Source organism: Ranitomeya imitator, chromosome 5, assembly GCF_032444005.1.
Source record: "Ranitomeya imitator isolate aRanImi1 chromosome 5, aRanImi1.pri, whole genome shotgun sequence".
Lineage (NCBI taxonomy): Eukaryota > Metazoa > Chordata > Amphibia > Anura > Dendrobatidae > Ranitomeya > Ranitomeya imitator.
In genome coordinates, this window is record NC_091286.1 from 545,562,429 (window position 1) to 545,576,246 (window position 13,818).

Below are 13,818 nucleotides of genomic sequence, written 5' to 3' on the forward strand. Positions count from 1 at the left end.
CAGGTCCGAGGGAGACTATTGCAGCAGAAGCTGATACCCGGGGACAGCAAGTAGGAGTGGAAAAGACGCAGCTGACTATAACGGAGACACAGGACAGACTGGCAATGACTGAGACTAAGAATAGACAGGATATGGCGGACGCCCAGGAAAGACTGGATATGGCGGAAACACAGGACAGGCAGGGTATGGCGCAAACACAGGACAGGCAGGTTATGGCGGAAACACAGGACAGGCAGGGTATGGCCGAAACACAGGACAGGCAGGTTATGGCTGAAACACAGGACTGGCAGGGTATGGCGGAAACACAGGACAGGCGGGGTATGGTGGAAACACAGGACAGGCAGGGTATGATGGACGCACAGGACAGAGCAAGGTATGGCGGATGCACAGGATAGAGCAAGGTATGGCGGACGCACAGGACAGAGCAAGGTATGGCAAATGCACAGGACAGAGCAAAGTATGGCGGACGTACAGGACAGAGCAAGGTACAGAGTGACCTGGGTCAAATGAGGACAAATGACAATCAGGCATGGAGGAGAGGAAGGAGTTACCTTAAATAGACTGAGTGCTGCAGAACTTCCGGGTCAAGATCTTCCAGAATCATAGAGTGGAGGAATGGAGTGTCTGCAGACCAGAGAAAGCGCGCTGGGACGGGTAAGTATGTCGGCACGGCGGCAGGAGCGGCGGCAGGTGGCACCGTGAAAGTCAATAAAATACACCAAATCAGGCACTTAGCCTTGTTCTTCCCACTTGCCCTGGTGGGATAGCAAGTGGGATAATAGTTCTAGGGTTGATGTCAGCTTTGTATTGGCAGTTGACATCAAGCCCAGGGTTTAGTAATGGAGAGGCAGGTATAACTAACCCCATACATAGATTGTAAAAAACACCCAGCCACAATAAAATCCTTATTAAAATAATTTAAAAAATGGCGTTGGACCCCTCTATTCTTGATAAACAGCAATGACAAAGCTGACAGCTAAGGGTTGCAGAACGCAGCTGTCAGTGTTGCCTGTGCTGGTTGTCAGTAAAAGAAAAGACCTTACGTCGTTTTTTATGTATTTATAACACACTCGCCGGCTTATGAATACTCCCATCAGCGGCCCCTGATTTGCTATTATCAGTGACAGCAGGCGTAGGCTGATGAGAGTAGTACTCTCTTATCAGCCAATGCCAGCAACTGGCAGTAACCTTTTTATGGCTGGTCAGAGCTGCTGGCTCACGCTGTCAGTGTGGGAACTGCGGCTCTCTGACCTGTGGTAATGGTCTTACCACCGACCAGAGCCGCTGGTGTGTCTCGCACTGTCATTCAGATGACAGTGTGGGAAACACCGAATGTTTGAGTTGCTGAATCCGAACAGTAACATGGTCCTCCTGGAGAAGTGTTTGGGATGCGTTCATGAACACTAGGTGTTTGGTACGGACCCCGAACTTTACCGGTCATTTTTGCCCATCTCTAGTTATAGTCACACACAGCTCTGCAGAGAGATCAGGAGAATAGAGAGTGGTCATCATGACATATCAAACTGGAAATGTCACATTTTGTTTAAAATCTGGAGGCAGATTCTCATGTGGATCAGTGTCCGGACCATAGTCCGGAACAGCTCATTTACAAATAAGAAAACCAAGTATTTCTCTGGAATAAGACCAGGTTGCAGATATCAAGGTATCATTTTATTCAGCTTCCTATTACTTACATGCCCATAGAGAAGGCTTAGGAGGGTTGAGCCTTTATGAATAGAGTTATTTCCTGCCTAGAGTGAGTCAGAGTTTGGAGTGAACAGACAGGAAAACAAGAAATTAAGCTGCAGACTTGTTATGTTCAAGCATAGGGATTTCTGATGTAGAAAGCCTAACTATAACTGGATAGGAGGCAGTGTGGATGTTAATACTACAAGTACGGATGAGTGGACCTGTGGAGGTTTGGGTTTTGGTTAGGGTATCCTACTTGAACTTTATTCCAAAGTTCAGTTCAGGTTCCAGAACTTTACCCGAACTTGAACAATAACCTGAACTACATTGAAAGCAATGAGGATCCAAACTTTTGAGCTGGAAAATTGTGTGTCTCTCTTTCTCTGGAATTCAGAACATTGCAATGGACTTTTGGGAAAAGTCCGCGTTTGGCGTTTACCACCGGACATTAACTGTTCGGTAGGAACCTCAAAATTTTAAGTTCGGGTTCACCCATCTCTAATGACAACACATTCTTAGATGTCTAGAAACGGTAACAACTGTAGTGGATACATCCAAAAACCTAGGATGTAGAGCTGTGGGCTTGTGGGGGACCCTGAGACAGCACAGGTGAAGTGGGGCTGAAGAGACTCTGTGTTAGGCCGGGGTCACACTAGAGAGTTTTACGAGCGTATGAGAAGTGTAAAAACTACGCATTGCACACGGACCAATGATTCTCTATGGGGCAGCTCCTATCTGCCGCATATTTCGCAGCCGTATTTTACGGGCGTAGAAAATCACAGCATGCTGCGTTTGTCAGCGTATTGTGCAAAAAATCCACCAATGAAAGTCTATAGACAGAAAATCATTGAGACACATATCTAATATGCAAAGCTGTATGTGTGTGTGTGTGTGTGTGTGTGTGTGTGTGTGTGTGTGTGTGTATGTATGTGTGTGTGTATGTCCAGGATTAGCATCTGCACCGTCGCAGCTACAGCCACAAAATTTTGCACAGTCACACGTCTGGACCCCGAGAGCGTCATAGGCTATGTTGTGAGGCGAAATTTTAACTCCGCACGTTCCAATTCACCAAACAATTTTGCCCCTATCTACATAATGGGGAAAAAGTGAAAGGTACAGTGTTGGAAGCAAATTGACAGCTGCCAGATGTGAACAAGGGGGTCTTAAAGAATGAGAGCGATGGCGCCAAAGAGTATATACTGTACAGCTGCTAAGGTGGGGCCCCGACATGGGATACTCACCACACACGGGGATATGAACACACACACAAAATGCGCCACACACTACCACGTGCTTGAACACATATACCACCCTCAGCACACATTTCACCACACAAACACCAACCTCGCCACATAAAAGTCAAAACACAAAATTCGCCACTCAAAACTCGCCACACGCAAAATTCGCCACTTGCAAAACTCACCACATGCAAAACTAGGCTCACGCAAAACTCGCCGCATGTGCAAAACTCACCTCATGGAAAACTCGCTACACGTGCAAAACTCTCGTCATGGAAAATTCGCCACACGTGCAAAACTCACCTCATGGAAAACTCGCCACACGCAAGACTTGCACATGCGGAAAAATTGCCACATACACAAAAGTTGCAACACATGCAAAAATTGCCTCACACAAAACTTGGACATACTCAAAACGCACTACCCATAAAACTCACCATGTGCAAAACTCGCCATGCGCAAAACTTGCTGCACACAACTTGCTACACTAACCTGTCACATGCAACTCAACACACAAAAAGTTGCTACACGCATGTCGCCACACAAAACTCATCTCACAAAAGTCGCTACATGCATGTCACCACACGCAACTCAACACACACAACGTGACACATGAAACTTGCCCTAAAACACATACAAGTCTGGTATTAGCCTTCAAAAATAAAAATCTGATTAATAAGCAGACAAACTACAAGAGCAACAAATGTACCATATAGGAAATATGGCAGCTGTCAGTCACATGACCTGTCTATTATGTGTATGTGTGAGCTAATATATACTGCCAGGGGGGAGGGCTTCCTGTTGGCTGGGGATTTATCAGGCTGCCAATTTAGCTTACAAATACTGAGGTAAAAATACTGACCAAATAACGTGTAGACGAGGTTTAATACAGGAGGAGATGACACACAGATATATACTATATACAGAAGGAGATGACACACAGGTATATACTATATACAGGAGGAGATGACATACAGGTATATACTATATATAGGAGGAGATGACATACAGGTATATACTACATACTGGAGGAGATGACACACAGGTATATACTATATACAGGAGGAGATGACATACAGGTACATACTATATACAGGGGAGATGACACACGTATATACTATATACAGGAGGAGATGACATAAAGGTATATACTATATATAGGAGGAGATGACATACAGATATATACTATATACAGGAGGAGATGACACACAGGTATATACTATATATACAGAAGGAGATGACATACAGGTGTATACTATATTTAAGGGAGATGACAAACATGTATATGCTGAGGGAAAAATGAGAGGTATGAGGTAAAAATGAAAAGGTGTGAGTGCAAAATGAGGGGAGTGAGGGAAAATAGTGGAGTGATCGGAAAATGACAGATGTGAGGTCAAAATGACAAGTGTTAGGGGGGAATGAGAGGAGTGAGGGGGGAATGAGAGGAGTGAGGGGGAAAATAAGAGGAGTGAGGGGGAAATGAGAGGTGTGAGGGAGAAAATAAGATGTGAGGGGGAAAATGAAAGATGTGAGGGGAAAAATGAGAGGTGTGATGGGAAAATGAGAGAAGTGAGGTGCTACATGGGAGGCGTGATGGGAAAATAAGAGAAGTGAGTGCTATAACTTACCACAGATATTTACTATGCCCAGGCAATGCCGGGCTCTTCAGCTAGTATATATATATATATATATATATATATATATATATATATATTTAATACAGAGCTAAATAGCATAAAAGGCGGTAATTGTTATGCTGTGCTATCAGGCAACACAGTGTGCAGTAATCAGCGCACATACAGTGATATGGCAATAACCCAAAAACAATAGAACAAGCTCTGAGACGTGGAATCTCTGCAGACTGCAATACCTGAACCTATCCTCACACAACTAAAAGCAGCAGTGGATTGCGCCTAACACTACCTATGCAACTCGGCACTGCCTGAGGAGCTGACTAGCCTGAAGATAGAAATACAAGCCTGACTTGCCTCAGAGAAATACCCCAAAGGAATAGGCAGCCCCCCACATATAATGACTGTTAGCAAGATGAAAAGACAAAACGTAGGAATGAAATAGATTCAGCAAAGTGAGGCCCGATATTCTAGACAGAGCGAGGATAGCAAAGAGAACTATGCAGTCTACAAAAAACCCTAAAGCAGAACCACGCAAAGGGGGGCAAAAAGACCCACCGTGCCGAACTAACGGCACGGCGGTGCACCCCTTGCGTCTCAGAGCTTCCAGCAAAAGAGAATAGCACAGCTGGACAGAAAAAACGGAAACAAAAACAAAGTAACACTTATCTAGCAGAGCAGCAGGCCACAGGAAAGATGCAGTAGCTCAGATCCAACACTGGAACATTGACAAGGAGCAAGGAAGACAGACTCAGGTGGAGTTAAATAGCAAGGCAGCCAACGAGCTCACCAAAACACCTGAGGGAGGAAGCCCAGAGGCTGCAATACCACTTGTGACCACAGGAGTGAATTCAGCCACAGAATTCACAACAGTACCCCCCCCTTGAGGAGGGGTCACTGAACCCTCACCAGAACCCCCAGGCCGACCAGGATGAGCCACATGAAAGGCACGAACAAGATCTGGGGCATGGACATCAGAGGCAAAAACCCAGGAATTATCCTCCTGAGCATAACCCTTCCATTTGACCAGATACTGGAGTTTCCGTCAAGAGACACGAGAATCCAAAATTTTCTCCACAATATACTCCAATTCCCCCTCCATCAAAACAGGGGCAGGAGGCTCCACAGATGGAACCATAGGTGCCACGTATCTTCTCAACAACGACCTATGGAATACATTATGTATGGAAAAGGAGTCTGGGAGGGTCAGACGAAAAGACACCGGATTGAGAATCTCAGAAATCCTATACGGACCAATAAAACGAGGTTTAAATTTAGGAGAGGAAACCTTCATAGGAATATGACGAGAAGATAACCAAACCAGATCCCCAACACGAAGTCGGGGACCCACACGGCGTCTACGATTAGCGAAAAGCTGAGCCTTCTCCTGGGACAAGGTCAAATTGTCCACTACCTGAGTCCAGATCTGCTGCAACCTGTCCACCACAGAATCCACACCAGGACAGTCCGAAGACTCAACCTGTCCTGAAGAGAAACGAGGATGGAACCCAGAATTGCAGAAAAATGGAGAGACCAAGGTAGCCGAGCTGGCCCGATTATTAAGGGCGAACTCAGCCAACGGCAAAAAGGACACCCAATCATCCTGGTCAGCAGAAACAAAACATCTCAGATATGTTTCCAAGGTCTGATTGGTTCGTTCGGTCTGGCCATTTGTCTGAGGATGGAAGGCCGAGGAAAAAGATAGGTCAATGCCCATCCTACCACAAAAGGCTCGCCAGAACCTCGAGACAAACTGGGAACCTCTGTCAGAAACAATATTCTCAGGAATGCCATGCATACGAACCACATGCTGGAAGAACAAAGGCACCAAATCAGAGGAGGAAGGCAATTTAACCAAGGGCACCAGATGGACCATTTTAGAAAAGCGATCACAGACCACCCAAATGACCGACATCTTTTGAGAAACGGGAAGGTCAGAAATGAAATCCATCGAAATATGTGTCCAAGGCCTCTTCGGGACCGGCAAGGGCAAAAGCAACCCACTGGCACTTTAACAGCAGGGCTTAGCCCTAGCACAAATCCCACAGGACTGCACAAAAGCACGCACATCCCGTGACAGAGATGGCCACCAGAAGGATCTAGCCACTAACTCTCTGGTACCAAAGATTCCTGAATGACCAGCCAGCACCGAACAATGAAGTTCAGAGATAACTTTACTAGTCCACCTATCAGGGACGAACAGTTTCTTGGCCGGACAACGATCAGGTTTATTAGCCTGAAATTTCTGCAACACTCTCCGCAAATCAGGAGAGATGGCAGACACAATGACTCCTTCCTTGAGGATACTCGCCGGCTCAGATAACCCCGGAGACTCGGGCACAAAACTCCTAGACAGAGCATCCGCCTTCACATTTTTAGAGCCCGGAAGGTACGAAATCACAAAATCAAAACGAGCAAAAAATAACGACCAACGGGCCTGTCTAGGATTCAAGCGCTTGGCAGACTCGAGATAAGTAAGATTCTTATGATCAGTCAATACCACCACGCGATGCTTAGCTCCCTCAAGCCAATGACGCCACTCCTCGAATGCCCACTTCATGGCCAGCAACTCTCGGTTGCCCACATCATAATTACGCTCAGCAGCAGAAAATTTCCTGGAAAAGAAAGCACATGGTTTCAACACTGAGCAACCAGAACCTCTCTGTGACAAAACCGCCCCTGCTCCAATCTCAGAAGCATCAACCTCGACCTGGAACGGAAGAGAAACATCTGGTTGACACAACACAGGGGCACAGCAAAAACGACGCTTCAACTCCTGAAAAGCTTCCACGGCAGCAGAAGACCAATTAACCAAATCAGCACCCTTCTTGGTCAAATCGGTCAATGGTCTGGCAATGCTAGAAAAATTACAGATGAAGCGACGATAAAAATTAGCAAAGCCCAGGAATTTCTGCAGACTTTTCAGAGATGTCGGCTGAGTCCAATCCTGGATGGCCTGGACCTTAACCGGATCCATCTCGATAGTAGAAGGGGAAAAGATGAACCCCAAAAATGAAACTTTCTGCACACCGAAGAGACACTTTGATCCCTTCACGAACAAGGAATTAGCACGCAGTACCTGGAAAACCATTCTGACTTGCTTCACATGAGACTCCCAATCATCAGAGAAGATCAAAATGTCATCCAAGTAAACAATCAGGAATTTATCCAGATACTCACGGAAAATGTCATGCATAAAAGACTGAAAAACAGATGGAGCATTGGCAAGTCCGAACGGCATCACCAGATACTCAAAATGACCCTCGGGCGTATTAAATGCCGTTTTCCATTCATCTCCCTGCCTGATTCTCACCAGATTATACGCACCACGAAGATCAATCTTAGTAAACCAACTAGCCCCCTTAATCCGAGCAAACAAGTCAGATATCAATGGCAAGGGATACTGAAACTTAACAGTGATCTTATTAAGAAGGCGGTAATCAATACACGGTCTTAGCGAACCATCCTTTTTGGCTACAAAAAAGAACCCTGCTCCCAATGGTGATGACGATGGGCGAATATGTCCCTTCTCCAGGGATTCTTTCACATAACTGCGCATAGCGGTGTGTTCAGGCACGGACAAATTAAATAAACGACCCTTAGGGAATTTACTACCAGGAATCAAATTGATAGCACAATCACAATTCCTATGCGGAGGTAGGGCATCAGACTTGGGCTCTTCAAATACATCCTGAAAGTCAGACAAGAACTCTGGGATGTCAGAAGGAATGGATGACGAAATAGACAAAAATGGAACATCACCATGTACTCCCTGACAACCCCAGCTGGTTACCGACATAGAGTTCCAATCTAATACTGGATTATGGGTTTGTAGCCATGGCAACCCCAACACGACCACATCATGCAGATTATGCAGTACCAGAAAGCGAATAACTTCCTGATGTGCAGGAGCCATGCACATGGTCAGCTGGGCCCAGTACTGAGGCTTATTCTTGGCCAAAGGTGTAGCATCAATTCCTCTCAACGGAATAGGACACCGCAAAGGCTCCAAGAAAAATCCACAACGTTTAGCATAATCCAAATCCATCAGATTCAGGGCAGCGCCTGAATCCACAAACGCCATGACAGAATACGATGACAAAGAGCATATCAAGGTAATGGACAGAAGGAATTTGGACTGTACAGTACCAATGACGGCAGAGCTATCGAACCGCCTAGTGCGCTTAGGACAATTAGAAATAGCATGAGTGGAATCACCACAGTAGAAACACAGCCTGTTCAGACGTCTGTGTTCTTGCCGTTCAACTTTAGTCATAGTCCTGTCGCACTGCATAGGCTCAGGTTTACTCTCAGACAATACCGCCAGATCGTGCACAGATTTACGCTCGCGCAAGCGACGACCGATCTGAATGGCCAAGGACATAGACTCATTCAAACCAGCAGGCATAGGAAATCCCACCATGACATCCTTAAGAGCTTCAGAGAGACCCTTTCTGAACCAAGCCGCCAGTGCAGATTCATTCCACAGAGTGAGTACTGACCACTTCCTAAATTTCTGACAATATACTTCTACATCATCCTGACCCTGGCATAAAGCCAGCAAATTTTTCTCAGCCTGATCCACTGAATTAGGCTCATCGTAAAGCAATCCAAGCGCCTGGAAAAACGCATCAACATTACTCAATGCAGGGTCTCCTGGCGCAAGAGAAAACGCCCAGTCCTGTGGGTCGCCGCGCAAAAAAGAAATAATAATCAAAACCTGTTGAATAGGATTACCAGAAGAATGAGGTTTCAAGGCCAGAAATAGCTTACAATTATTTTTGAAGCTCAGGAACTTAGTTCTGTCACCAAAAAACAAATCAGGAATAGGAATTCTTGGTTCTAGTATAGATTTCTGATCAATTGTATCCTGAATCTTTTGTACATTTATAACGAGATTATCCATTGAGGAGCACAGAGCCTGAATATCCATGTCCACAGCTGTGTCCTGAAGCACTCTAATGTCTAGGGGAAAAAAAAAAAAAAAACTGAAGACAGAGCTGAGGAAAAAAAAATGATGTCAGGACTTCTTTTTTCCCTCTATTGAGAATCATTGGTTTGGGCTCCTTGTACTGTTATGCTGTGCTATCAGGCAACACAGTGTGCAGTAATCAGCGCACATACAGTGATATGGCAATAACCCAAAAACAATAGAACAAGCTCTGAGACGTGGAATCTCTGCAGACTGCAATACCTGAACCTATCCTCACACAACTAAAAGCAGCAGTGGATTGCGCCTAACACTACCTATGCAACTCGGCACTGCCTGAGGAGCTGACTAGCCTGAAGATAGAAATACAAGCCTGACTTGCCTCAGAGAAATACCCCAAAGGAATAGGCAGCCCCCCACATATAATGACTGTTAGCAAGATGAAAAGACAAAACGTAGGAATGAAATAGATTCAGCAAAGTGAGGCCCGATATTCTAGACAGAGCGAGGATAGCAAAGAGAACTATGCAGTCTACAAAAAACCCTAAAGCAGAACCACGCAAAGGGGGGCAAAAAGACCCACCGTGCCGAACTAACGGCACGACAGTGCACCCTTTGCGTCTCAGAGCTTCCAGCAAAAGAGAATAGCACAGCTGGACAGAAAAAACGGAAACAAAAACAAAGTAACACTTATCTAGCAGAGCAGCAGGCCACAGGAAAGATGCAATAGCTCAGATCCAACACTGGAACATTGACAAGGAGCAAGGAAGACAGACTCAGGTGGAGTTAAATAGCAAGGCAGCCAACGAGCTCACCAAAACACCTGAGGGAGGAAGCCCAGAGGCTGCAATACCACTTGTGACCACAGGAGTGAATTCAGCCACAGAATTCACAACAGGTAATTCAATTGTCAGCTTTTGTTATCTCCTTATCAAACCCGACAGGATATGAGACATGGTTTACATACAGTAAACCATTTCATATCCCTTATTTTTTTACATATTCCTCACTAATATGCCCGTTGGTGGATTAAGTGTACAATAAAGATTTTTCAACCCCATGTGTGTTTATATTTCATTAAAATACTTTATTCATAATGTGTATGTGTATTACTACAGATGTGCCTCTTCTGGGGTGGCTGGGGGCAGATGTACTTAGCGGGGGGGGGGGGGGGCAATAGCCATAGTCCCTCTCTAGGCTATTAATATCTGCCCTCACTCACTGGCTTTACCACTGTGGCGGAGAAAATTGCACGGGAGCCCACGCCAGTTTTTTATTATTAGTGAGGAGTATGTAAAAAATTAGGGATATGAAATGGCTTACTGTATGTAAACCATGTCTCATATCCTGTCAGGTTTGATAAGGAGATAGCAAAAGCCGGCAATTGAATTACCGGCTTTTAAGCTATCTAGCGCTGTATTAAATATAAATATATATATATATATGTGTGTGTCTCACTGACATTATATATATATATATATATATATATATATGTATATATAGACTGTGTATGTGTTTTCACGAATATTTGAGCCCATGGATCCATTCTATGTCCATTTTGCAAGCCGGCGAGAAAATCTCGCTGTACGAATGCCATACGAATTACATACGGAGGTTTACATGCGCAAAATACGCAGCCACACCCTGTCTACGGATGACATATGGATCACTGTTTTGGGATCAATTCTGCGTATTACGCCTGTAAAAAACGGACCGTATTTCCCTACACTAAATGTGACTCCGACCTTAGCTAGATCTGTTATCGTTAGTGAAAAAATACTGGACTTGCAAGGCCGAGGCTATAGTACTGCATGGAAGTGGGCTGTGGACAGTGAAAGACAGATAGATGAAATGGACGATTCAAGTTATTCATCCTGTATTGGTGAAGTGTTACATGAAGCCCACTGTGAATAACAGCGTAAGTTTATTACTTGCTGCCTTTTGTACACATGTTTTATCAGACCCATCAGTAAACTTCAATTTTTTTTTATAAACTGAACTGATTCCTTCCTTGCTAACAAACAGGCAATGCCGTATGTGTTTTGCTGCTGTCTAACAGCCACGGGGACTTGAACATATTATTCAAGCATGCCTAAGATACTCGGATAACACCTGAGCATGTTCAGATAACCTGTTATCCAAGCACGTTCGCTCATCACTAATCATTATATGTATTTATTTACATTTATATAAGGGTTGTTCAGTTTAGACATCCCTTATTCGTATCCCCATGAATGTAAGAGAGATAATTCCTTGCAGGGACTTCCCACTTTTTGCCACATTACAAGCATGAGTGCTGTATGGGAAATCAGGATTGTCTGACAGTTTTCTTAGTAACAACAGCTGATTTTCCATCAGTAGATACCATAGCCTGGGCTGTTGATTGGCTGTAACGTGCAGAAAAGCCAAGTAAACATTTTTATCAAATGGGTTGTAGCAACTTCTAGGATCAGGATGTGATCGCAACATTTCTCTGCCTTTCATGTACCTGATTGCTAGGGGGTGGTACAGTCCTGATGATTGACAGTGCGGACCAGCGGCTTGGCTGAGCCACTAGCCCAAAGTTTGCTCTCCTCTGATGCTCCAAGCAGAGCCAGCTTTGCCTCTGCAGCATTGGAAGAGTGCAGAAGCAAATGTATTGATCTCAGGAACTTCAGAGCAGATTTTTCATGCTCTATTGCAAAGAGCTTGTTAAGTGCAGCGCTTCTACCTAGGTTAGTGGCCACTGCTGATAGACTGCAGAGGTGGCTGGTACTCTAGGCAACAAATAACAAATTATATAATGAATCATCCCTCTTTTTTTGAGACTAGAGAGTATTTTAACAAGAGATTAATTGCAAAGTTGCTTGCTTTTACAAGCAAGTTGCATTTTTAACAATTTAAGAAGACTAGACAACCCCTTTAAGTCAAAAATCATTGCTTTTGAGTGACCCAGATAATTGTAAAAGCAGATAAATAGTCAAACAATTGCAATATCTATCATTTTTATGTCATCAATGAAAATTAATATCTACATGCTTTTTAATCACATTAGACAATAGTTCAACATAGCTGGAAGAGACACAGAAATGATTCCTAACAATACATATACACTTTATATTTACCTTCAGCATTGTCGCCTGTGTTATAGAGAGCGCCTTCCATGGCTTTTTGATAGCTCACCCCATGAGCTTGGATGCTGTATGGGCGACTTGCATTGTTTTTAAATGTGACCTCGAAGGTGTCTCCTACTTGTGCCAAGAGTACTGGCCCTAATAAATAATACGTGAAAATTAGAGGTTATTACATTCTCTAATCATGTATAATTTTATATATTTTGACTGTTAAAAGTCACATCACTGATATAGTGCCAGTAGAGATGTGTTCTGGGGCCTATTGACCTCTGACACCTGGCTTTGTCATGGAAAGGCACACAGGTCATCCATACAAAAACAGAATGTTACCTCCTTGTTTTTCAATATCAGAGACATTTAAGAAGCACTTATGCTCCCATCAAATTTTTTATCCTCTTAATATATTGATTCATCACATTATTAAGAACTGTGTTCTTACAATTGCCCATTTTACCCTTCTACCAGTTAATTCTTCTCTTTTCCATTAGGTCTGTGACATCACTTGATTAAAAACTGACTAGCTGAATCCTTCTAAATTCTATGTAGAAAGAGGAGGTTAATTTTTAGTGATGAGCGAATATACTCGTTACTCGAGATTTCTCGAGCATGCTCGGGGGTCCTTCGAGTATTTTTTAGTGCTCGGAGATTTCGTTTTTCTTGCCGCAGCTGAATGATTTACATCTGTTAGCCAGCATAAGTACATGTGGGGATTCCCTAGCAACCAGGCAACCCCCACATGTACTTATGCTGACTAACAGATATACAGTGCCTTGTGAAAGTATTCGGCTCCCTGGAACTTTACAACCTTTTCCCACATATCATGCTTCAAACATAAAGATACCAAATGTAAATTTTTGGTGAAGAATCAACAACAAGTGGAACACAATTGTGAAGTAGAATGAAATTTATTGGTTATTTTAAATTTTTGTGGAAATTCAAAAACTGAAAAGTGGGGCGTGCAATATTATTTGGCCCCTTTAACTTAATACTTTGTTGCGCCACCTTTTGCTGCGATTACAGCTGCAAGTCGCTTGGGGTATGTCTCTATCAGTTTTGTAAATCCAGAGACTGAAATTCTTGCCCATTCTTCCTTGGCAAACAGCTCGAGCTCAGTGAGGTTTAATGGAGATCGTTTGTGAACAGCAGTTTTCAGCTCTTTCTACAGATTCTCGATTGGATTGAGGTCTGGACTTTGACTTGGCCATTCTAACATCTGG

At 44.0% G+C, this 13,818-nt stretch overlaps 1 protein-coding gene across 3 annotated transcripts in view; it reads right to left on the reverse strand.

The window, feature by feature from the left end:
- CP (ceruloplasmin) overlaps positions 1-13,818 on the reverse strand; it is a 297,764-nt gene that overhangs the window by 131,999 nt on the left and 151,947 nt on the right. For all 3 annotated transcript variants that reach the window (XM_069727615.1, XM_069727616.1, XM_069727617.1), the window contains one exon: positions 12,593-12,739. In XM_069727615.1, coding sequence (XP_069583716.1) covers positions 12,593-12,739 — 147 coding nt within the window. The remainder of the gene's footprint in view (positions 1-12,592; positions 12,740-13,818) is intronic.